This window comes from Pipistrellus kuhlii, unplaced genomic scaffold, assembly GCF_014108245.1.
Source record: "Pipistrellus kuhlii isolate mPipKuh1 unplaced genomic scaffold, mPipKuh1.p scaffold_m20_p_43, whole genome shotgun sequence".
NCBI classification, from domain to species: Eukaryota; Metazoa; Chordata; class Mammalia; order Chiroptera; family Vespertilionidae; genus Pipistrellus; species Pipistrellus kuhlii.
In genome coordinates, this window is record NW_023425544.1 from 1,269,843 (window position 1) to 1,293,581 (window position 23,739).

The 23,739-nt window shown below is 40.5% G+C and overlaps 1 protein-coding gene across 19 annotated transcripts in view; it reads right to left on the reverse strand.

Annotated features, from left to right (window-relative positions):
- Positions 1 to 23,739, reverse strand: part of DENND1A (DENN domain containing 1A) — a 439,633-nt gene that overhangs the window by 224,341 nt on the left and 191,553 nt on the right. For all 19 annotated transcript variants that reach the window (XM_036411917.2, XM_036411910.2, XM_036411920.2 and 16 more), the window contains 3 exons: positions 7,577 to 7,646; positions 6,205 to 6,285; positions 1,221 to 1,274 (listed from right to left, as the gene is read on the reverse strand). In XM_036411917.2, coding sequence (XP_036267810.1) covers positions 1,221 to 1,274; positions 6,205 to 6,285; positions 7,577 to 7,646 — 205 coding nt within the window. The remainder of the gene's footprint in view (positions 1 to 1,220; positions 1,275 to 6,204; positions 6,286 to 7,576; positions 7,647 to 23,739) is intronic.

A 23,739-nucleotide genomic window follows, 5' to 3' on the forward strand; every position in this document is an offset into this window, starting at 1 on the left:
AATCTCAGTAATTATGATTTTGAAAAGTAATAAGTTATCAGAATTTTCAAGTGCTTTAAATTTTCTCAATCTTTAAAATTAAAAAAAATTAAAGAAAAACATAACCTGAGCAATAGTTGTTACTCTAACATCTTATATAATAAAAGCCTGTGTCGTCACAAGATGGCAGTTGGGGGCAATCAGGCTGTCAGGGGAGCAGTTAGGGGGCGATCATGCTGGCAGGCTGAAGTGGTTAGGGGCAATCAGGCAGGTAGGCAATCCGTTAGGAGCCAGCAGTCCCGGATTGTGAGAGGGATGTCTGACTGCCGGTTTAGGCCCGACCCCTATGGGGTTGTAGATTGGAGAGGGTGCAGACCAAACTGAGGGACACCTGCCCTGTGCACAAATTTTGACTCTATATAAAAAAATCACACAATTGGTTTAGGCATATTGTAAATACAATATGAATGTATTTACACCAATGAAATATACACTTAAGGATGGTTAAAATGATAAATTTTATTTTATGTACATTTTGCCACAATTAAATATTAATCAAGTGCCTAAGTGGTGGTAATTTTATATTTAATTCTACATATCACTATTTATTATCTGAGTAAAGCATTTTGAAAATGTGTCTTAAGGCTAGGCTTGCTATGTCATAGCCTGTGAGAATGCAAGAATTAACCTCTGCTCCCTCGATTCAAGGTCACTGCTTTTAAGTCCTTAAGAAGTAGGACTGGGAGTCCTTATACTTATCCTCACAAATGTTTTATTTTACTCTCTTAAAAGTGAATATAGAAATATAGTAGAAGTATAATCTACTTGAGTAAATTTACCTTACTCGAGAAATCTTTATATGAAAATATTTTACTAACAACAGCAAAATCGAAAAATCACATAAATGCACAACAGTAGGAAAAATTGCAAGTGGAATAATATGCAGGCATAAAAAAGATTCTTATAAAAGAAATGGAAAACTGCTTATGTAATAGGTGATCTTAACTATATAAAAAATACATTCTAAAAAGACTAGAATGAGACATCAACATGTTAATAGGTGATTGTCTTTGAGAAATATGAATAATAATCCCTCCTTGTTTTTAAACTTTTCAAATATCCTCTATTGTTTTTGCCTTTATAATGCACTATTTTATAGTTGGGAAATATATACTTTTATTTTCTTTTAAAAGTAAGTTACAAAAAACAAAAATTTAAATTTTTTCCTCCCATGTACTCACATTCTCAGGTATGCTGGGAAGTTCTCTGGTATCAGGCACATTAAAATAAGAATGCTGGAAAAGAAAAGAAAACCTATTTATTTTTGCAAAAATAAACAACAAGCACATTATTCAGAAGTCAGGTACATGATTTGAAGATAATTTTTTACTCAAATGTGGAAGTAATTCCACTCACTGGAAAGGTCTATGCAATCTTTTCTTTGGATAACACTGGATTAAAGGCAGATGCATTAAATCATCAGTTTGGTAGATGGAGTTCTTTTCTAAAAGAGACTAGTGATGGCAAGAAATATTCAAGGTGATGAATAACAAGAATCTACAGCCAAAAATAATCTACCCAGCAAAGCTATCACTCAGAATCAAAGGACAGATAAAGAGCTTCACAAATAAAAAAAAGCTAAAAGAGTTCATCACCACCAAACCAGAATTATATGAATTGCTGAAGGAGGTTATTTAGGAAGAGGAAGAAGATAAAGATAAAAATTATGATCAACAAATACGTAGCTATCAACAAGTGAATCTAAAAACCAAGGGAATTTAAAAATCTGATGAACAATATTAACGGGTGAATATAATAGAATCAGAGGTATGGAAGGGGAGTGGACTGACGATTCTCAGGGAAAAGGGGAGTGGGGGTGCGGGAAGAGACTGAACAAAAACTGTGCACCTATGGATGAGGACAATGGGGGATGGGGAAAGGACAGAGGGTGGGGTGGGAACCTGGTGAAAGGGAGCAATTGAGGGGGGGAAGAGGATCACATTTGTAATAATCTGAACAATAAAGATTTATTTAAAAAAATAATAAAAATAAAAATAAAAAAAATAAAAGAGACTAGTGATCCGGTGCATGAAATTTGTGCACATTAAAAGGAAATTAAAGGAAATACTTTAATATTGCTATTTGCCCTTTCTCTTTATAATAGAAGTGTTAGATATAAAAAAAAAAATAGTAAAATGTATATGAAAATCTTCCTATCAAGAGTCTGGGGCACACCACGGGAACCAGACTCAAGTACCTACCCACCCACGTACACCTCAAAATTGCATGGGACCCAGACCCAGCCAGCTCTGCCCCCATTGGGCTAGATCCAGACCCAGCTGGCCCCACCCCTGCCAACCCCCACCAGGTTGGGGGCAGAGCCTCAGTTTGCCTGGCCTGGCGCCTGGGTGGGGGTCGTGGCCTGAGATCCCCTATCAAGCCCTCCTGGGCGAGGAGTGTGGCTTCAGGTCCCCTCCTGCCCCAGCCCAGCGCCACACAGCCTCAGGTCCCTGCTGAGTGCTCATTTGGGCTCATTACAGGAACTCGGCCTTCACTGTGGGTGCAGCCATCTTGTGTTACCGGATCCCCACCTCTGCTGTGGGCACAGCCATTTTGTTACAGCATGATGGTCAATTTGCACATTCCCTCTTTATTAGATAGTATGAGCTACTTTGGGAGATATAAATGAACAGCTCAAAGGGGTTAAAGGCTACATTCCCATATGATGCTTGCAGATTTCTGAACATAAGAAAGCTTCAGGCTTCATAAGTTATTGTTCAATGAGGCAAGTGAACTCAAGGGACCAGATATCACAAGGTTCACTCAACAATGGTCTTTACCAACCAAACCTGCCATTTCATTTGAGCATCTGAGATTATATCCATCTATAGGCTTCGGGCAAAATCTGCCCGAAGGCACAAGTGATGTTAAGGACAGCTCCAGCTGAAGGATAGCTGCACTGAGACTATTCCAGGGGTTAAGAATAGAGGATTTCTCTTCAGTATGCATGCTCTGCCAATAAGCCTCATGACTTCTAGTGCAGTCTCCACCTCAGTGGAGTTGAAAACTTGACCAGTTCAAAGAACTTTCAAGGAGGCATCACTATGTGTGTAACAAGAGTTTGTCCCTGAGTCAAATGACAACAGACTGAACTAATGATACCTCCACTGTGCTATGAAAGACTCATAGGACAATGGCAAGCAGGAATGGAGAGAGCCCAGTGCTGATCAATTAAGGAAGGGACTATGCAAAAGCCAGGAAAGGTCACATGCATAGAAGGTCGGCTTAACCATGGCCTAAGTTCAAACCTGGACCCCCAAGTGACATTTAAGGAAGTCCTCCTGCGCCACCATTCTTGGGTAATTGCAAAATAAATGGGTCTCTAAAAAAATGAGTCGGATAGCCTTCCTGAAATGAAAGGCACAGGGGACAATTGAAATGACAATGACAACAATACTATGAGTTGTTGGTCTAATTTTAACAGACATTTATTTAATGCCTGCTACATTGCAAGCTTTATGCCAATACTTTAGAAATATTGCCTCTAATTTCCATAGCAAATTTTAAGGTAGAAATTATCTTCACATTGCAAATGGGTAAATTAAGGCTCAGGGAGGTGAAAGTAACTTGTCTTGTAGGTGACAGAACCCGTACTGAAACCAGGTCTGGATAATTAGAGCTCTGCTCTTTCCACCACAGGCTGTTTTACCTGTGCTTTTTAAATTCAAACTAGCTGAAGTCACCTGAATTGAAATAATAAACTAAAAAGTAAAAACAAATTATAAAAAGATAACTTAAAAAAAAACCCAAAAATCTGCAAAGCATTATTCTAAAGTCTGTGTGTCTGCGCCAAAATATCACCTATAAAGTATTACAACAGAGATTGTGCAGCATGGAAACTAGTCAACAACTAACAATAAGGATTAAAATAGTGAAAGTAAAATACAAGGTTAAATTTGACACCAAATTCACCAACTTCTATTCCAAATGGCTAGAAGGGAGTCCCAGGAAATGTTCAGTAATGGAAGTCCACAAGGGGCTGGAGTAATAATGTAATAGTTGGCACAGTGAAGGGGAAAGAGCAGGGACCACAGAGCTGGCACTTAACAGCTAAATGACTTTTAGCAACTTCACTTAACAGCCTCAGTTTTTGAATTGTAATATCTATTAATACTTCAGAACTGTTGTGAAGAATAACGTTATATATGTAAAATGCCTAGAATTCCATAAATGGTCTTTTAATAGAAAATCATGATTATTGCTCTCGACTGCTAGTTTACATTTCCATATTTCACAATCACCTGTATCAGACACACAGAAATATTTTCTTGTGACTAAATCAAAAAAATATCCAGGATTGCCATTTTATCAACAATTCAGGCTTTCTGATTTAGATGAAACGAGTGCTTTAAAATCAGAAATACCACATGGAGAAAAGAATTCCTTGTGAACAAGAAAGAAAAAAAAAAAAATCTGCCTTTACAGATGCAATGGATTGTAACTAGTGAGCCAATGCAGCTCCCAACACAAGTAGTCACCAAGCTGTCCTTTGAGATTCTGTCTTGCTCCATCGCCCATGAAATGCTGCGACCAGAGGTCAAAAACATTCCTAGAAACCACTGGCATGAAACAGCTGCACCCTCCCTGCAGTTTCTCCTGCCTCTGCGATGGTTCGTCCTTGAGGCCTGGCAGCCACTCAGGGGAAGGAATGGCCCTTCTTCCCCAGCATCTGGTGACCCAGCCAGGCTACTCCACAGCTACCTGTCGGATGTCATTACAGACTGAAGTGGTGAGATCAAGCTGTTTAGAAAAAGGGACAGCGGCAAAGGCAAAGGTGGCTTAGCTGTGCGGCGATTAGTGAGGCAGGTTTAAAGCTCATTCCTTCATCTTCCCAACAGTCCTCCTTACATGAATTTCTGCAACAAGGCTCCTTTCCTTCCCATGCTCCATTAAAGTGAGTAAAAATCCTACTAATTCCTTTTTTCCTTCCTTCTTTCTCCCTTTCTTTCAACACTTATGGCGTAGTGGAAACAACATAGGCTTGGAAGGTTAGCCCTGGATTTGAAAACCCCAATCTTCTCACAATTAACCACATAACTCTGGATAGGCAAGTACATTTTCCTCTCTAAGCCTCATCAATGAAATGAAAATGCTAATGTTGTGAACATTAGAGAGGCATACTTGGCATATATTAGGAACTTAGTAAATAATATATTATTAGTTATTGGTAATAATATTGCTTTCAATTTGATCATCACGAAAAAACCAAATCTTTATGAGATATGTCCATTTTCATTAAGAGGGAAAATACCAAGATAATAACCACTGAAGACCAATACTGTACCTGGTTCTAGTGAAGCTGAAAGACAAGACATTTTAAAGGTTCAGACCCAACAACTTAAGGGAAATAGCCCCTGTAAAATCAACAGCTGGCCAAAGCATGTCCATCTGAGAATACTAATGGAGGTGGTGACAAGGGTTTGACCCAGATAATTGGAAGATTCTAGTAACTGAAATATGGAAACACACAAAGACTCAGATCATGGGCAAAACTACAACGAGGAGTGAAATCTCCCAATTTGTAGTTCAGAGGATTTTTCCACCCTAGCACACTACAGAACATGCAGCATGTACATAAAAGAGCTCAAAGAAGTTATTAGTGTAGGCCAGGAACTATGCCAGTCCCTGTCCTCAGGGACCTACAGTCCATGGGGGTATAGGAAAACAGATAGTCCAATGTGGCATGACTGAGTACTGCTAAGTGTACAAGAGGCTTGGGACAAAAAAAATCTTTAAGCCTGGTGGGTATTGAGGAGGATTTCTTGGAATTAAATCCGAGTTGAGTTCTGAAGGAGGAATATGGCATACCCTAGTAAGTAGGGGAGAAGTGGTGTTGAAGGCTCAGATGGCAGCAAGATGGGCTTCAGCAAAGGAACATTCACAGCAATGCTGGGGGGCAAAACGTGAGGCAGGCCAGGAGATGCTAGTGATGGGTTGACAGCCAGGAAGAGAGGATCTGAGGATATTTGGGACCCATTGCTCATGGAATCCAGAGAAAGGAAGAAATACAACTCCCTGGCCTGCCTTGAGCCTACGGGTCTCAGAGAACTCCGGGTTAGGGTGTAGAAGGTGCAGATAACAAAGAATGACCCTGTTTGGCTAACTCCTTCTTACTATTATTAGTTAAATGGTTATTCAGTGATGGCTGGTGTTCTGCCCACTTACCACACTGAGATGAACAGACATTCCTGGGTCGGGGATGGGAAGTTTGTGCAGAGTTTCCAGAAGCTCATTCCACTGACTCTCCTGAAAGAAATAAAAGGCCTCAGTGACCAAATCAAGACTGAGCCCTTAGTGAGAGATCTGCAGGCCTGGGCAGTAAGCTGGGGTTCCTCATGACTGAGGGGCTGGGAGGTACAGGCCCAGGACGGAAACAGGTTTGATATTTAAGGAGGGTTGGACAAAAGACACTGCTTATGGCTCAATATAAGTGCCAAATAGATCCTCCCACACCAAGTTTGACATTTTCTACTCAGTGAGACACCTACCATGGCCGCCTTTTATGGATCATGTACCATAAGCTCTCAGCAAATCTATCCTCTCAACTCCATAGCAACAATTTTTAAATGCAAACAATCCTCGCTTACAGGTTGGGGGTGGTGGGGAGAAATAACGATGACACTATAGATCTTGTCTTCATCATCATTACCCTCAATTAATTTTATTGAGTGTTCACTGGGTACACATGGCAGTCTCCAATTATGGAAAGTTAAAAATGAACTACATATAACAGCATGCAAGATAGGATGATGGCTGTGCATTTTAATTAGTGAAATTAAATACAAAGCAGTGCAAATTATTCGACTGAAAACAGAGTCACCTTTAAAATGCTCAAAAGAACACTGCTTACAGAATTATCCAAAAGCCATTTCTCCCATTCTGTGGCATTCTGTTAATATAACAGTAATAAGCTCACATTTGTATCCTTTTTTAAAACCTATATGATCCTCACAACTACCCCACTTTACAGACTGAAAAACTGAGGCTATGAAGGGTGAAGCCACTTGGCTCAAATCCGCCAGTTAGTTAGTAACTTGCTCAGCCAGGAGCAGAGCCCTCTCCATTTGTCCATATGTCTAACTTCCTATATTTTCCTTTTTGTAAATGGCCCGTTATGTGATTCACTCACAAATCCCAGCTTTGCAGCATGATATGAGCAATTCAGATTTGTGCCTCAGCAAAATTATAACAATACCTGTCATGAACTTTCAGGGGACCATTAGATAATATGCTTGGGACCATTAGATAATATGAATATTAACTCTGAATGCTAAAGATCTATTTATTATATATTTAACTCATAAAGTAAAGGAAGAAAACATTCCACAATGCTAGTGACACTTATGGGGGTGGAAACAGAGTATGAACATGTAGGAGTGGTTTTCTCTTCCCTCCTATTATTTTCTGAATTTCCCAAACTTTCTATAATGAGCATGCATTACATTTTTGGTAAACAACTTGGTGAAATATAGAGCAAATTACTTTTATAATCATAAAAGTTAAAGTTTACTCGTTAAAAAGAATAGAAGACAAATACCTGTCCTTTTGTTGTGTAATCGGCCAAGATGTTAAGTAGTTTATAAAATACTTCGAACCACGGGAGATAGCTGGAAAGGGAGAGAAAACACATGAAATATTAGTATGCAGGTCAAAACTTTAACCAGGAGTGAATTCCAGACTGGTACATTTCAGTGTTTCTCTACATCCTAGAGTCTTCCTGTCGTAGTCGTGCTGGAAACCCAGACTGGTGAAATGCTAATTATTTCTGGGATTTTAAAAAACTGCCTGGATAAGACGGAGGATTGAATGTTCATTATAAATTATTCCTATGCCTCAGAGCTAGAACAGGTTCATAGAGAAGACATTCAAAGCAGACTCTGCAATCAGGAACTAACTCTGAGTAGCCCCCAGGCCTCTCCCACCACACCCACCCTTTCCAGGAAATCTTCTATTCAAGTTTCTCATGATTAGACACACACAGCCACACACACATGCAGCACTTCCACTGCTGGCAAGGTGTCCCAAAGGCCCCAAGAGCCCGAAACCACTCATCTTGTTACACCAAACATTCTATTACTTATTGTATTTATTGTGGGATGAGCACTAGCTCTGCATCCCACTGCCCTCTACCAGGTCTTGGCTACCATGTCCCTTTACTCTGATAACCTAACCATAGTCCATCCTCTTAGAATATTGCTCTTAGAATGGTCTTTCTAAAATGCAAGTCTAAGTGGCACATTGGATTAAATTCCTGCAGTCATCCCACCGCTGCAGGATTTCTTAGGACGGTGTTCGAGTCTCTCCATTGTCTGGCCCTTGACTGCCTCTCTGGTTGTCTTCGCTCAACTTCCTCATGTACGTCCTGTCACTACAGCCTCAGGAGTCCTGAGCGTGTGCAGGCAGCCTCAAGCCTGCCTCTGCTTGTCTAGACTTGGCCCTTTTCTCCCTCTGACCTTCATGGAAGGTCAAAGGGAGGCCTCAGGAAGTGCCCAGGTTCTCACACTCGGCCTCAGACTGATTTTTAGTGATTTCCTCTCTTTTATGCTGCCCAGGGCATATGCCTACTTTTGTTATAACATTCCACACATCAATGTAACATTCAATGGTGTGTCTGTTTTCTCAGCAGACTGCAGGAAGGAAGGAACACGTCTTGTTTTACCTTGTCTTCCAAGGGCCAACCACACAGACAGAATGCCATCAATGCTTAGTGTTGACGCAACAACCAAAATTAAATAAAGACTAACAGCAAAGGCACATTAGTGCCTCAGAATTGCTGCTGAAATACATTCCCACTCCCAAGAAGTTCTGTCACTTAATTTAAATGGCTTTATTCTCTATAAGAAACTTCCCGAAGCAACAGAGTGTCATGTGAGAAGTGTTGTCCAAGTGCTGGCCCACCCCCTCAGGTCCGCCCTGCAGAGCTGACAGCGTCCGTCCGCTGCTGATAGAGCTGGACGCAGAGGGGAGCGCCGACTCCGCGCCACTCAGTCCTGCCAGGCGGAGGGAAATCAGCGCCCTGCAGATTACCAGCCACAGCGCCGAGGGTAATATATGAAGTGAGGAGCAATCGAGGAGACAGATAAAGTGCACAGCTCCCTGTCACTGACGCATGTCTGAAGCCAGCACATGCTACTGTAAAACTTAAGTAGTTTATCAGAATATACTGATAAGCAACTTAACTTTTCACTTCTAGGACAGCATTATCACTTATGTTAATATGTTTCAATCAGCTCTGGCAGCTGCACACTGACTATTACTGAGCAAACCACTGCTGCCACTTTACACAACATTCACTTTGGCAGAGAGATGGAAACATTCAAGAGGGATTAGGGAGGAGATAAATTTCTCCCTTCCTAGTCTGTTAAATAAACCTCAGCTGAGTTAAAAGCCATTCTAGTAGAAACAATAAATCCCCTCAGAAGAAAACTCTTGTCCAGATTAGAGGACTCTTAGTAAACAAACTCAACCAAGGATTACAAATTTCTTTTTCCTGAAAGAAAAAAACACCGCCATTTAAATCTCGGAACTGAAAATCAGGAAGGAGGATTATAAAAAGTAAGAAGAGAAAGTATTTCCTTGCAAGAAAACTGTTGCCTCATATAAATAAGAATAAAGTTGAACTCCTTGTAGAAACACTTGAAGTGACCTGGGGCAGGCTGGATTCCCTGGTAATTTAGGACTCGGTGTGTACAGAAGCAGTTTTGGCCACTATGTTCAACTGACCAGCATAATTTGGGCCGAACCTCCAGCCTCCCTGCCCGCGTCCTGCTGTGAGGATGAAGGAAGGTGACGTGGTAGGACCGCCTGGCCCTCAGCAGAATGCCCAGGTTCTCAGCCTCAGCCTCAGCAAATCGATACTTTTTGGCTATGCTAAGCAGAATCCTCAGCCATAGGAGGTTTCATAGTTACTCTGGAAATTAGCCATTTCTTTCTCCCTCTGGCCTGACCGGACACAACTGTTCTCCACATGTTGTCCCCTGTGCACTGACAGATGAATATCTAGTGATGGCAGCGTTAAGGTCTTGAAACCAAAACCCAGCTGTCTTCTTCTTCAAAGGATCCCTCTTTCCCCTGTTGGGAGGCCAGGGTTCACAGCTGAACTTTATCCAGTGCCGTTTCCTGTACGCTTCATTAGCGCTGGCACAACAGCTCCATGCCGCCTGTGAGCTCGCAGGTGAGGCTACGGAGACCCTCCGCTCCATTTTGTGCTTGTCTGTCATCGTGCAGTAAACACGACTTCCCAGTCCAGAGACAGGAAACAAACACCCATTATGCTGCTACTCCCCGGACAGCTCACAGAGCTCTGGCCGTTTTGGAGCCTGCTCCACGTGACACCTTTGAGCTCCCTGTATGCTATTGCAATACTATGCCAGTCCTCATCACAGAGCATCATGTGTGGTGGGCTCAGACCAAGGCTGGGCCCTGAAATACAAATACAAAGGGTCCCTGTACTCAAGTAGGCCATAGTCCTCGTGGGAAAAAAGAAGCACATAAACAACAAAAAAAAGCGCATATAGTTTGGGTCTAGAAAAGGAGCTGAAACTCTTTCCCAACTATTTGATGTTGCTTAGACTTCTGATCAATTACAAAATTATAATGGAGCATTATCAAGACCCAATCGGCAGAGCCCTGATCGGAAAAGCCTGCTTCCCAGTCACTGGACTGAATCTAAGCTTCTCTCACTAAACTGTGCCCCAGGTTACATGGTCCCAGGCTCTGCTCTCACTCCCAGGCCTGACATCAAACGAAGAGGCCTTTGTCTGTGTGAGGCAAAGTGAAGTCTTAAACATGAGAGGAGCTGGGGCAATGCCTGTAGGATTCCTACATACATCCTCGCTGAAACGGCCCCTGGCCCCTGTATACTGTACAGGGGCAGGTTCTGGAGATAGTGCATGCAGCCAAATGGCTCAAGGTCAAAATCACCTGTAAAAAGGTCTTAAATTGCCTCCTCCATACATCAGGCATGGTTTGTGCAGACACAAAATAGCAGGCCTGAGTTTGAGGAACTGCTGAGTGAAAATCATCTATGCTGAAATCTGTGAGCTAGGTGAGCTGCTTACTTTTGAGGTGATGAAGGAACTGAGTCCAACTGGGAAAAGACAAGTCACTTTTCTTGCTCCACTGAATGCATTGTCAGGTTAATAATTTCCATTGTCATGTGCTCATATGCTAGTATGTATGACTGACCTTATGTGATGGGATTCCGCTTTAGTGTCATGAACAGCTAAAGAGCAGGGTGTGCAGGCTGCAGGGCAGGAGATGGGGGCAGGATAGGGGAAGGGCAAAAGGACCAGATTCTAGAGGGCTGCTCATATGTCAAACCGATAGGCCTCCTTAGTTTGTAATCAGCAGGAACCAAAGGAACAGTTTAAAAAGGAGTAACATTCTGAGCATGAGTTTTCAGAACCAGGTAGAAAGTGATTATTTCCCCCTCATTTTACACCTCAGCACAGTCCAGTGAATCTTAGCCTTATCAGCACCAGGGTCCACTCTGCTATCTGAGAGGAAATCTCAGATAATATAACCTAGTCAGGCCCATTATTTGAAAAAGATAAACATAATGCTCTGGCTCTAATGTAGACGAGAAATAAAAAGAAAAGTTCATTGATAATAAAAGTTTCACATCTAAACACTCGAGCACCATTTTATTAGAAGATAACAATGCAGATCCTCCCTGGGAAGGACTCAGGGCACAGCAGCTCTGCTCATGTCTAGATAAAGCGTTTCAGGCTAAGAAGAGTGACACGGTATAGGGCCTTTCATTTTCTTGGTGACTTGCCACTGTCTGAGGAGCTCTTTCTTCAAACTCTATCTTGGGTACTCAAGGGGAGGTATCCTTTCTTTTTGTCCTTCCTAGCAACAGATTTTGACAAGATTCGTTGAATGGCAAAGCATTCTCAGTTAAGGCTTTTGGGCATTGAATTTTTAAAGCTTTCATATAAAAAAAACACACACACACACCACAAAACCTGGAATTTAAAAATACCGAGCAGCATGGCACAGACTTGAGGACACAGATTTGAGTCAATAACCCTGGGTGAATCTCTGTTTTGGTACTCATTAGCTGTGACACCTTGGGAAAGCAATCTCTCCAAGACTCAGTTTCCTCTTCTATGAAAAGATATACACCGCCTAGTGAATGTAACTGATGTGTGTACACACCCAATCTGGCACCAGCAAAGCTCTTCCTGCCCCTCTCTGCCTACTAACCCTCTTGCCAATCGCAGCTTTGGGAAGCTCTCTTGGACTCTTGTCTGGGTCAGTGCTCTGCAGGAATTCCTCGTGCCCTGCAGTCGTCAGAGCAGATGGGAAAGCACAAGCTGTGATAAGAAGAAAATACTCAACAACTGATGTGATGCTTAACCAGTAAGTCCCCACTCAGCCCTGGTTTGACCTAACATCTAGCCCTGCTCCTCTGTCAGGGTCTCAATTGTTAAACATCTACAATAAAATGTAAATTGATCACAAAATAATACTACAAACTCGTGCAAAAAATGCAGGATTTCATGAAGCCTTTGTTAGGAGATGTTGAACACCTACTCAGTTGAGGCAAAGTGACCAACAAATGAAGACCTAGCAACATGGAACAAAGAGAAAAATCAAGAAAACTAAGAATGGTGGCACAATAGTCACATCAAAAGAGGATGAATTCAACATCAAAATATTAAAAGGGGCCTTGGGGAAAACCTTGCATAGTTTTGGAAAAATTTATGGATACTGTGAATATTAAACATGAAGTGTTAAGATGTCAGAAAAATGATGACTCCTCCCCTAAAAACTACTTGACTCATCATTTATTCTAAGAATAATGCATTATAGGAGTAAAATTTATTTTAAAAAATTTAGTTTCTTTTTCCACCCAAGATAAATCCTAAATAAACTTTCCCCCCATTTTTACCATAAAATTTTGGTCTCCACTTAAATAAGTGCATTTGACTATGAGGCCCTCCTGGGCTTCCCCGAAATTAAGACTCTTCTTAGTTTATAATATACTAGAGGCCCAATGCACAAAGACTCATGCAAGAATGGGCCTTCCTTCCCCTGGTGCCGGCACTACCTTCGCTCCGGCCAAAGCTGCCTTTCCGCCTTCCCACACTGCCCAGAGGCTCGAAGCGACTGGGGCAGTGCGGAATGCCTGCGTCCCGCCCCCAGCCACTGGGCACCTGCATATACAAATTAACCCTCCATCTTTGTTGGGTTGATTTGTATACTCACTCCTGATTGGCTGATGGATGTCGCAAAGGTACGGTCAATTTGCATCTTTCTCTTTTATTAGTGTAGATGCTTGTTAGTCTTCTCCATTGGTGTCACCTTCTGAGAGTAAAGATCATGACTGTGTATTGACTGTTTAAACTCTAATGTGTGCCTGGCCCATGTCAAAGAGTCTATAAATCAGAACTTCCCTAGACAGGTGTAACTCGTTGCTAAAGTTTCTACTAAGGCTATTACCACTAGAACTATAGAGCTAACAGTCAACCAACACTTGCTGAAAGGCAGAGCTCCAAATTTAGACTGCATCATTTTGGTTAGGAAAATAATCCAGAACTAAAAATGATCCCTAGCCCTAACCGGTTTGGCTCAGTGGATAGAGCATCAGCCTGCGGAATCAAGGCTCCCAGGTTTGATTCAGGTCAAGGGCATGTACCTTGGTTGCCGGCACATGCCCAGTAGGGGGTGTGCAGGAGGCAGCTGATTGATGTTTCTAACTCTCTCCCGCTCCCTTACTCTCTGTAAAAAAAAATCAATAAAATATATTTAAAAAAATAAAAATGATCCCTGCTAATGGATTGCTGGAGTCTGTGACAAATACTTACAAGAGAGTGAGAAAATATTTAAAGTGAACTAAACCCAGGCTGATTATTTTAGCTTGGCAACCTAATTTTTTAAGTGCAGGTGAGCCTTTAAAATTGCCAAGAATCCTAGAATCTGCCAGTATATCAGGCCCAATGTTTCCCATAGGGTCAGCTCCAAACTTCTCCTTCTCTCATCTCTAACGCATTCCTCCTGGCCTACAGAACATACTCTTTTCTCCAAACTTACTGAAGAGAAAGGGAATACCATGAACTTTCCTCTCTTCCATTTCTTATAACTTTTCATGGAAAGCAGAAAAGACCCTAGATCTCAACCACAATGCCTTCTATAAGCATATCTTCTCCCCTATTATACTCAGCACTAATATATGTGCGTTGGTCTACAGTTCTCAAACTACAGCCTTAGCACCTAGATGCATACATTCGTCCCCGTGGGAAAAGCACACCACATTTTCCTAAGCTACCCACATCAAACTTCAATGAACATTTCTGTGAAATTAAAAATTGAGGTGATGATTACAGCCCATTTCCATTTTTCTAATATTGCAATCAGTCATCTAACTATATGCCTTCCACATTTACTAAGTCACACCCAATATATACCTGGCACGCTGAAAGGTGCATGGGGAATGAGCACCAGGTCCCAGCATTTTGGGAGCTCACAATTTAATGAGGGAGGCAGACATATTGGAAGATAATGTCAGCAGCGCTGGTTGAGCACTCTGATAGAGGTTCATAAAGAGAACAGAGAAGAGGTTCTGGAAAGTCTTCTCACAGAAAGTGACACTTTGCTGCTAAACTTTATTAGGGGTGTCGAACTCAATCAGAGAAGGGGCCAAAATCTAAAATCCAGCCTAAATCGCGGGCCAAATGGTTTACTGAACAGTCATAAACTGTCATTGTGATGGAAACGCAGCGGAGTGCAGTGATGACAGCGCGGTGCGGGCCACATTGCAAGGCCTGGCGGGACGGATTTGGCCCGCGGGCCTTGTGTTTGACACATGTGCAATGAAAAGGCAGGAGACCCACCTGGGTTTGGGTATCAGCTCTATCACTTAGTAGCTGTAGCCCAAGTCATGTTCCTCCTTTCCCATATGTGAAAGGGGGATGAAATATCCACTCTCACATGGCTATTATGAGAGTGAACTATATGTGAACACATCCACCACTGTGCATGGAATGGAATAAGTACTGTTTTTCATGATACAATTGTATTCTTATTGCTAATATGATCAGAAGTCAGGAGGCCCTAAATAAAAGACAACCCTCTTTGGGAGAACAGAGCCTGTCTCACCCAATCTTAACATTCTGCTTTGCTCACAGCTGCTTATCTCAAAATGTAAATTTATTATGACATCCAGTTAGGCTCAAGAATCTCTGATTTATGTCCATAATTAACATCCCATAGTGATAACTATTATATCTATGCTGGAAAATGTATTGTATGTACTAAATGAATAGAAATATTAATTTGCATTAGGAAAACACACACAAAAAAGCTGTCATAAAACATCTGTGCTTACATAAATCTATCCAAACATACAGCTGGATTTGATTTTGGAAACAGGCTCTTTCTTGATGGGTATTCAATAATGCTGCTTTTAGGGAGTGGGTTTGTCATCTTCTTTTCTGTGACAGTATTACCGAGATTGAGGGAGGTTGCTGCTCAGAAGGAAAGCACAGAGGCACTTTTGTTATCATTGGTGAAGTGTTGGTAACAGAAGATCTTTGTAGTAATGATACTTGCGCTGACAATTCAGCATAATTCTCAGATATTCTCCATTGAGCCCAGAGAGGGTGAGCACACAGGCTTTTCATCATTTCTAAAGAGAGTTTTTGATGCTGCCTACTCCTGAATTCATTCACCTGCAAGGTTTTTGTTTTTGTCCCTCACCCCTACCCCCATTCAGAAAATCCTCTTTTTTTTGGCTTAAAGTACTACTGTAATATAATGTAATGGGTTAGTGAGGTTCTAACCAAGGCCCACCTTATGGAAGCTCTCAGAGACAAAGAGAAATACATTGTCACTACTGGAAACACACACACACATGCGCGCACTTACACACACACACACACACACACACACACACACACACTCGGAAAGTAACGGTTACACAAGAAGTCCTGCCCTGCTTTCAGTAGTAAACAAGCAAATTAATTATCCCACCGAGACGCCAATTGATATTATTTTCATTTTAGAGCTAGGAATTGAAGCTAATGGGGGCGGGTGGAAAACATTTATCAAGTTTTAGGTGCAGGTTAAAAAAAAAAAGGAAGAAAGAGAGACAGGCACACAAAGAGAAAGGAACTGGTTAAATAAAAGTAATTTTTTAGAAGGCAAAGTGTTTGGGGCCAAAACAAAAACTAATCTAGCACCTACCCGCCAGCTGTCTTTACAACAACTCTAAGAGATGAATTATCATCCCATTTTACAGATGAGAACACTGAGTCTCAGAGAAGTGAAGTGACGTCCTAGGACAACACAGCTGCTAAAAGCAGAGCTAGACACAAAATTGGCCCACTATGATTTGTATCCTAACTGCTTCACACGACACAATATTAGGTGTGCAACATATCAGCCATGAGAAGGATCTGAAATCCTTATCTTGTGGTTCTCACAGTACTGCCTGATAGAGTGAGAGTTTGCATGCCAAAGCCCATCTGCTCTAAGTGTTCTGAGTGGTCCAACTTTGGCTGCCTCCCAACAATTCTGTGTATTTTTTTTATTCTGCCAACTCCAGGGACACTGGTCACATGTCAGCTCTTTATTATTGTAGTTTAGGAATTATTGTATGTTTTAGATTCAGAAACACAAATATAAATAGCTTGATTTTAAAATGCTTTAATCAAACATGGCAGAAGAGAGATTTTAAGTTTCTAGTCTTCATGTTAAGAACCACTGCTACCTTGGATGTGTATTTTTAAGATCTTATCTAGAAAAACCATAGCCTGTGTCATAGATTCTTAAACAGACTGTGTTGCCGTTTTCAATTTAAAGTATAAGCTTTAAATATATGCTTATGGTGACAATTAAGGAAATGCTAGATTAGACAGGGCATCAGTTTTCCACAAATAGCACTCATTTATGTTCATTTCCACCCCAGATCTCTGCCCGAATGTTGTATCATTCAATCGCAAATCTCTCTATAAAAGTGTCTGGCTGTCTCTTAAACCCATTTACGCTTTATGCTTCAATGCCTTTCCCTGGCAACTTTTTCCATATGCTTAACTTCTTTCAGGGAAGCAGTTCTGTCTCAATTCACAGAACAGCACACCAATCAACACAGGCAGGCAGGTACAGAAAGGAAGAAGGAGAGACAGGAACACAGAGAAAGTAGGATATGAATGTAGCTGGCCCAATAAAAGTAACGTTTTAGAAGGTAAAGAGTTTTAGGCCTAAAGAAAATGAACCTAACACCTACCCCCAAGCAATCAGAGAGCCCTGAACTTGAATTTATAACCCAAACACTCTGAACCATATGCAACTTGAGACACACAACTGGTAGCACTACTGGGGATTTATGACTTATGACTTGTTCATATTTAATTTGTAACCAAACACTTCCCCTTCCTCTTAGCTACCTTAGAACTCTTGATTAACTCTTGTTTTCACAGGTCAGAGGTTAAATAAAGGAAGGGAAGCATTCTGGGGTGAGACTGCCCAGAGCACCACATCCAAGAGTGACCTGTGGAAGGAACATTAAAATAAGTGATAAGGCTAGAAATTGTTTGAGACAGCTGATGTTCAAAGACCCCTTTGGGTACGAAGCAGGACCTTAAGGTGAGGGAACTGCCAACAAAGACAGGCAGGAAACCATTCTCAAGTTACTTTTCATGACAGAGCAACTCTCACCAAGAGGTTTCTCCCAAAATGTTTTTGGAAATGGAACAGGATTTTGAGGTTAGGTAAAGCAGGCATTACTGTAAGCCAAGGAACCTTTCTCCTTGCTTCATTCTACCACAGACATCTGACTGCCACCAAATTCTCCTACTCAAAGAAAACCTACTACACTGTTGCCTCATTTTGTGGCAGACCTGGGCCAGATTGACGGAAGCAAATTTCTTTGTACAAAATTAATCACACAGAGGCACAGTTAATCTGCTGAACAGGTTATATGCAATCTGTCCAACTGCAAGATTCATCTAGTTCCAAGTACCTTTACTGCTGGGCTGCTCCTGTTAAATCCAACTGATAAAAAATAGTAATAATAGAGACCACCATTTATTCTGGAACTACCGAGTACCAGGCGCCTTATATGCATTTGCTTATTTACTGCCCCACCCTTCTGTAAATGTGTACCATTACACCACCAGGTAACAAATGAAGAAACTGATGCACAGAAAGGGTAGGTAACTTGTTCAGAGTCACACAGCCACAAAGTAGGTCAGGGTCAGATCCAGGTTTGTGTGATTTACTATACCAGTAGGCACTTTTCTTAAATCAGTCTGTCTCAGGAAATTATATCAGTGAAGTGCACATCAGACAGCACTTCACATGTGATTGTTTTCAAATTTCAAAATAGAACAATCATTAAACTCATTTTATAGAGAGCAAGCATTCATTCATTATCTCATTCATTCACTCATTCACTGCCTAATATAAACCAGGCATTGGGTAGAGAGTTGAATAAGGTGTAACTTCCACTAAGGCAGGTTCTCTGGTGTGAAACTGTTATGGCATTAGGCATGATTTGATAGAGGCAACAAGAACAAAACTTGGAAAATGTAGGATATAATGGCTGGGTCTCTCTGAAAGGAGGTAAGGTATACATTCCCTCTGGACTACATAATACAGACACAGCATGAGACAGGCAATTGCCTCAAGTGAGCCCTGTGGGAGAATGTAGGAACCCAATTCCAAGCAAGCTCAAGAGCTGGGAATCCAATACAAAGTTGGAACATAAGATGCCATTAGTCACTCTCCGTAGTTACCGTGATAAAATAAAATAAGATAAAATAAAATCCTACCCATCAGTGATGAGAAAGAATCATTGCTTGGCTGCCTCATGCACACCTCCACTGAGGATTGAGCCTGCAACCTGGGCATGTGCCCTGAACGGAAATTGAACAAGTGAGCCACACTGGCCAGGGCAACTCCTTAGTTTTAGATAATCTTTGTGATGATGCTTGATTGCATTATTGTAAGCCAAGAGAAGCAGTTTGTAATATCACAAAAGCTAAAATTGATATTATTAATAACCCATCAAAATATGACACCACGGAAGAAGACAAAGTATTTGGTTACAAATCAAATATGAACAAGTCATAAGTCATATATCCCGAGTTCTGCTATCAGTTGTGTGTCTCCCTCAAAAGAAACCTTAAAAGTTAAACTTTAGAAGAGGCTCAAGCAGCAAAGTTCCTACAAAAATAGGTTTCTCTGATATACATTCTTAACTCATATAATATGAAAGAGAACAGGAAATAGGCCTTTCAATGAGTAATCTACTAAAAGAAGATTATTAAAATGAAGATCAGGAAAATGTATGCATGAATCGCTTTTACTATGTCATCACCAACATTACCGTAATTGCTGTGACTCAAATTTTTTTGATAATATATTTTAAGTGGTAGTGCTTTATCATATATAAGATATACACACCTAAACCATGTGCTAAGAGAATGGTTACACAAATTATGTAATTAAAATATATAAATCCAAGCAATAGAAAGTTACACTTTAGAATATTTTTTCATGATATGGGAAAATGCTCCTGACATAATATAGAAAAGCAGCAGCACACATAACTATGTATCGCATATAATCATACACACTCATAAAAATACTAGACGATAAAAAATAAATTGTGGTTATTTCTAGATTATGGAATTGTAAATAATGTTTCCTTGTACATTCTTTTCTACATTTTCTATGGTTTATGTACTGAGCATGCAAATGACTTAAAAATGTTTTTAAATTTTAAGTTATAAAAATTAAAAAATTTTGTTTTTTAAGTATTCATAATTGCAAATACTTGAAAGCAAGCTAAGTGTTCAATAGTTCACAATAAGTTATGAACTATTAAAATGATAGAATATTATATATTCATTAAAACCAAATAATAGAAAAATATTTATCATGGAAAAATATTTACAATATATTTAGATATAAAAGTGGACTCTATAATATTATAAATAATTTTTCATTTTCATGTTTGTGTTCCCCTATATTCTCCAAACTTTCTATAATACGTATTACTTTTTAAATTAAGATACCTTCCCACTTACTCTTAAAAAAAATCAACATCACAAACAGCCCATGTGTGATTCCCCTCTGTCTACCAACTTCTAAGTCATTTTGCTTGTGGGAGGGAGGCAAACTGATCAGGCAAAGTAGCAAAGGCCTACCTTTTTGTTTCTTTTAGTATGTTTACTAACTGTGACGTCCCAGTTCCCCAACAGACCTCTGAATGAAATAGAAGTTTGCACTGTTTAACAAACTGGTCATATGGAGCCTCATGCTCTTTCCACTGCACCGTGTGCTCATGGATCTCTGCTTCAGGGCAGGGGTGGTTGGCTAAGAAGGTTTTCAGTGACCTTCCTTAATGTGGGAGCAGTCAGCCTCAATAAACCCTGGTGGGCCTCAGAAAATGGAACATAGTTATTTATCCCTCTTAGTCACTTAAGTTGAGAGGGAAAAGAAAAAGGGTCAGAATCTATTTTCCCCCATTAGATTTTTAGGCCAGATCTACAAGGCTAGATCCTCCATATAAATATTTAGTAAGCATCTGTATATGCCATCCTGTGCTAGACAACCAGGATAAATAAATGAACAAGACACAGGGCTGTCTGTCTTCAAGGAACCTAAGTCTCGTGGGGAAGACACACATGTAGATGGTTAATCACAACACACTATGATGATGCTGTGATACAGCTGGGCACCAAAACCTAGGGGAACTCTGGGGAAGAGCATATCAACAGTCTGGGCTATCAGCTAAATGAGGAAGAGAAATTAGATGAAAGAAAAGTGTACTTCCATTGAAAGGAACAAAATATTAAGAGGCACAGTAAACTACAAATGGCTTGGAGTGACTGGGTGAGGCAGGATCTCTCTCTGTGCACTTCCTTATTGGTGATGGCATTGGTGGGGGCTGGAGAGGGGAATCTTAGCAGATGATGTGACTAGACAAATCCAAAAAGGTCAGCTTGTGAGGAGTTCTATGTGCAAGATTAGAGTTTAGCTCTTTTCCTGAAAGCAAAACAGGGTTTTATGCAAGGAGGCATTTGATCAGATTTGTCTTTTTAGAAGATGATTTTAACAACAGAGTGAAAGAATTGAAAGGGGAAGTCTGGAAGCAGATAAATTCAAATGTTTTAAGACCCACTTAGCTGGCATAAGTCCTCAAGGAAGAAGGAGGGTCCAAAAGCGATGGCTGCTGCCAGGGCTCTTTTAATTATTGAATACAATAAAAAGAGGATTTGGACCTAAGAGAAGGCAAAGGTTGGCCTGCAGAGTGTGCCTCTTTCAGAAGCAGCAGCCATGTGACGTGGTGGGAGAAGGGGTAGAGTTGGACAGCCTGGAGTAACAGGTGTGGTTCCCCCACTTACTAGAGGGTGCCCCCTAAGCTGTTAGTTGATCTTTCCAAGTCCGCTTTCCTCTGCAAAAGGGCAATACTTCCTATTTACATAACAAGGCATGGTAAAGAACAAATTAAGCAATTTAATACAAGTAATTTAATGCGAATAATTCAAAGGGCACATCACAGTTCACAGAGCATAGTAGGCACTCAAAAAAATAGGTAGCTTCTGACGAAACCGGTTTGGCTCAGTGGATAGAGCGTCAGTCTGCGAACTGAAAGGTCCCAGGTTCGATTCTGGTCAAGGGTATGTACTTTGGTTGTGAGCACATCCCCAGTAGGGGGCGTGAAAGAGGCAGCCGACCAATGATTCTCTCTCATCGATGTTTCTAACTCTATCCCTTTCTCTTCCTCTCTGTAAAAAAATCAATAAAATGTATTTTTAAAAAATAGGTAGCTTCTGTTATGATTGCTAGGCAGGAGACATGGACTTGCAGTCTCAGTTGGAAGAGTGGTTCAAAACTGTATTTTGGATTATTTTAAATGTCTGTAAAATGCTGAATACCAGAAGCATATGTATATTCTTTACAATTACTCTTAAAATTGTATCTGTCACAAAAGAGTGGGTTAGGGTCAATAGAGATTTTATTAATATCTATCCACTTGACACAAGATAAAGATTTCATTTCAAAGAATAAAATCAAAGGGGAAAATGATGGGGATCATAAACATGTCACCAATATTTTTTCAATTACTCCTCAATGGATGATTCTTTTCAAGCTAACACTGCAAATAACTCCTTGTGCTTTCCTGGCTGAAGGAATATCATATACTGTTCTTAACTAATTAAATAAGGCTTAACCCTAGAAGATTTAGTGTGCTTGTAGTGATATAAAAGATAGCAACAGTAATGAGACTCTAAGAGCTAGCATTAAATAAACATATGGATGTTAGCATTTTTACCTTTCACAAAAATTTGAACTTAACTTTTATGGATCTAAAAAGAGAGCAGCTTTAGTTAATTTAAGGACCAGTTCTGCACATTGAGCCCTTCATGGGAGGGGAATAAGAAACCTAGTTCCTCAACTATGGCAGGCATTGAACTACATAGTTCAAGGACATTATCTCTGCTCCTCAACTCACAGACTGAGGTGGGTCTCTTCAGCTATAAATAACAGATGAAGAAATGGAGGTTCAAAGATGTGAAGAGACTTGCTTAAGATCACCAAGCTAGTAAAGTGGCAGCAAGGATATGAAGAAAGGTTTTCTGGTTTTAAAGGTCATGATGCTTTTACTTTTTTCAAAAATCAATTGTGAATTGTAATTTACATACAATAAAAGCCACCCATTCTATGTGAACAGTTAGAGGAGTTCTGATAATTATATACAGCTGTATAACTATCACAATCATTATACACAACATTTTCAGAATCCCCAAAATACTCCCCGGTGCCCCAGCCAATCTCCCACACCCTTCATGGGTGTCTATTAATGTATTGATATATGATAGCTCTTACAACACTAACACCGAGATCATCTGTTTACCACCTGTCTTCCCACCATCTACCTTTTGTAAATTAATTTCTTTTTAACATCAATTAAAATTCATTCTTTTGGGCATACAGTTCTATGGGTTTTGACAAGTGCATACAGTAGTGTAACTGCCACAGAACACTTCTGTCACATACCATCTTTGGAGTACTGCCCCTTTGTAGTCACCCTTCCCCCATTCCCAGGACCTGATCTGTTTCCTATTCCTATAATTTTGCTTTTTATAGATTGTCATATAAATAAAATAATACAGTATGTAGCCTTGAGTCTGGCTTCTATTATGATCTTTTAAGCCATACTATCTAGTTTAGCATTTTCCCCACTGCTGCCCAATGAAGGACAAGTTTTAATAGCAACATATTCCCATGGGCAATCCCGTGTGCCACAACTCCATGGTGCTGGCTGTCCTCTATCCCAAGTCAGGGGATACTAAAGAAATACTTTCAGCACTTTATGCATTAAAATGGTATATCATTCACAAGCTTCATTAGTTATTTATCTACTAACGAGTTATTTGAGACACATCTCACATGTGAATGAAGTAAACCAGTTTGTCTACACGGGGGCTGTCATGTATCATACCTCTGTATTATTCCAAGTTTTCTCCCAGATTAAAAAAACACACACAAACCTACCCAGCCCACGATACTATGGGTGGTGGCAAGGGTTTGTTCCATAACCCGAAAAAGCAGAACCCAAATTCTCTGCCCCTGTCCCTACTAGGTGAGGCAGAGGAGGTGTAAGAAGAGCCAGTTGCTTTAAACTGTCCAATGCTTTCATTTTGTAGCAGAAAGAAACAGAAGTCCAGAGAATAGGAGGGA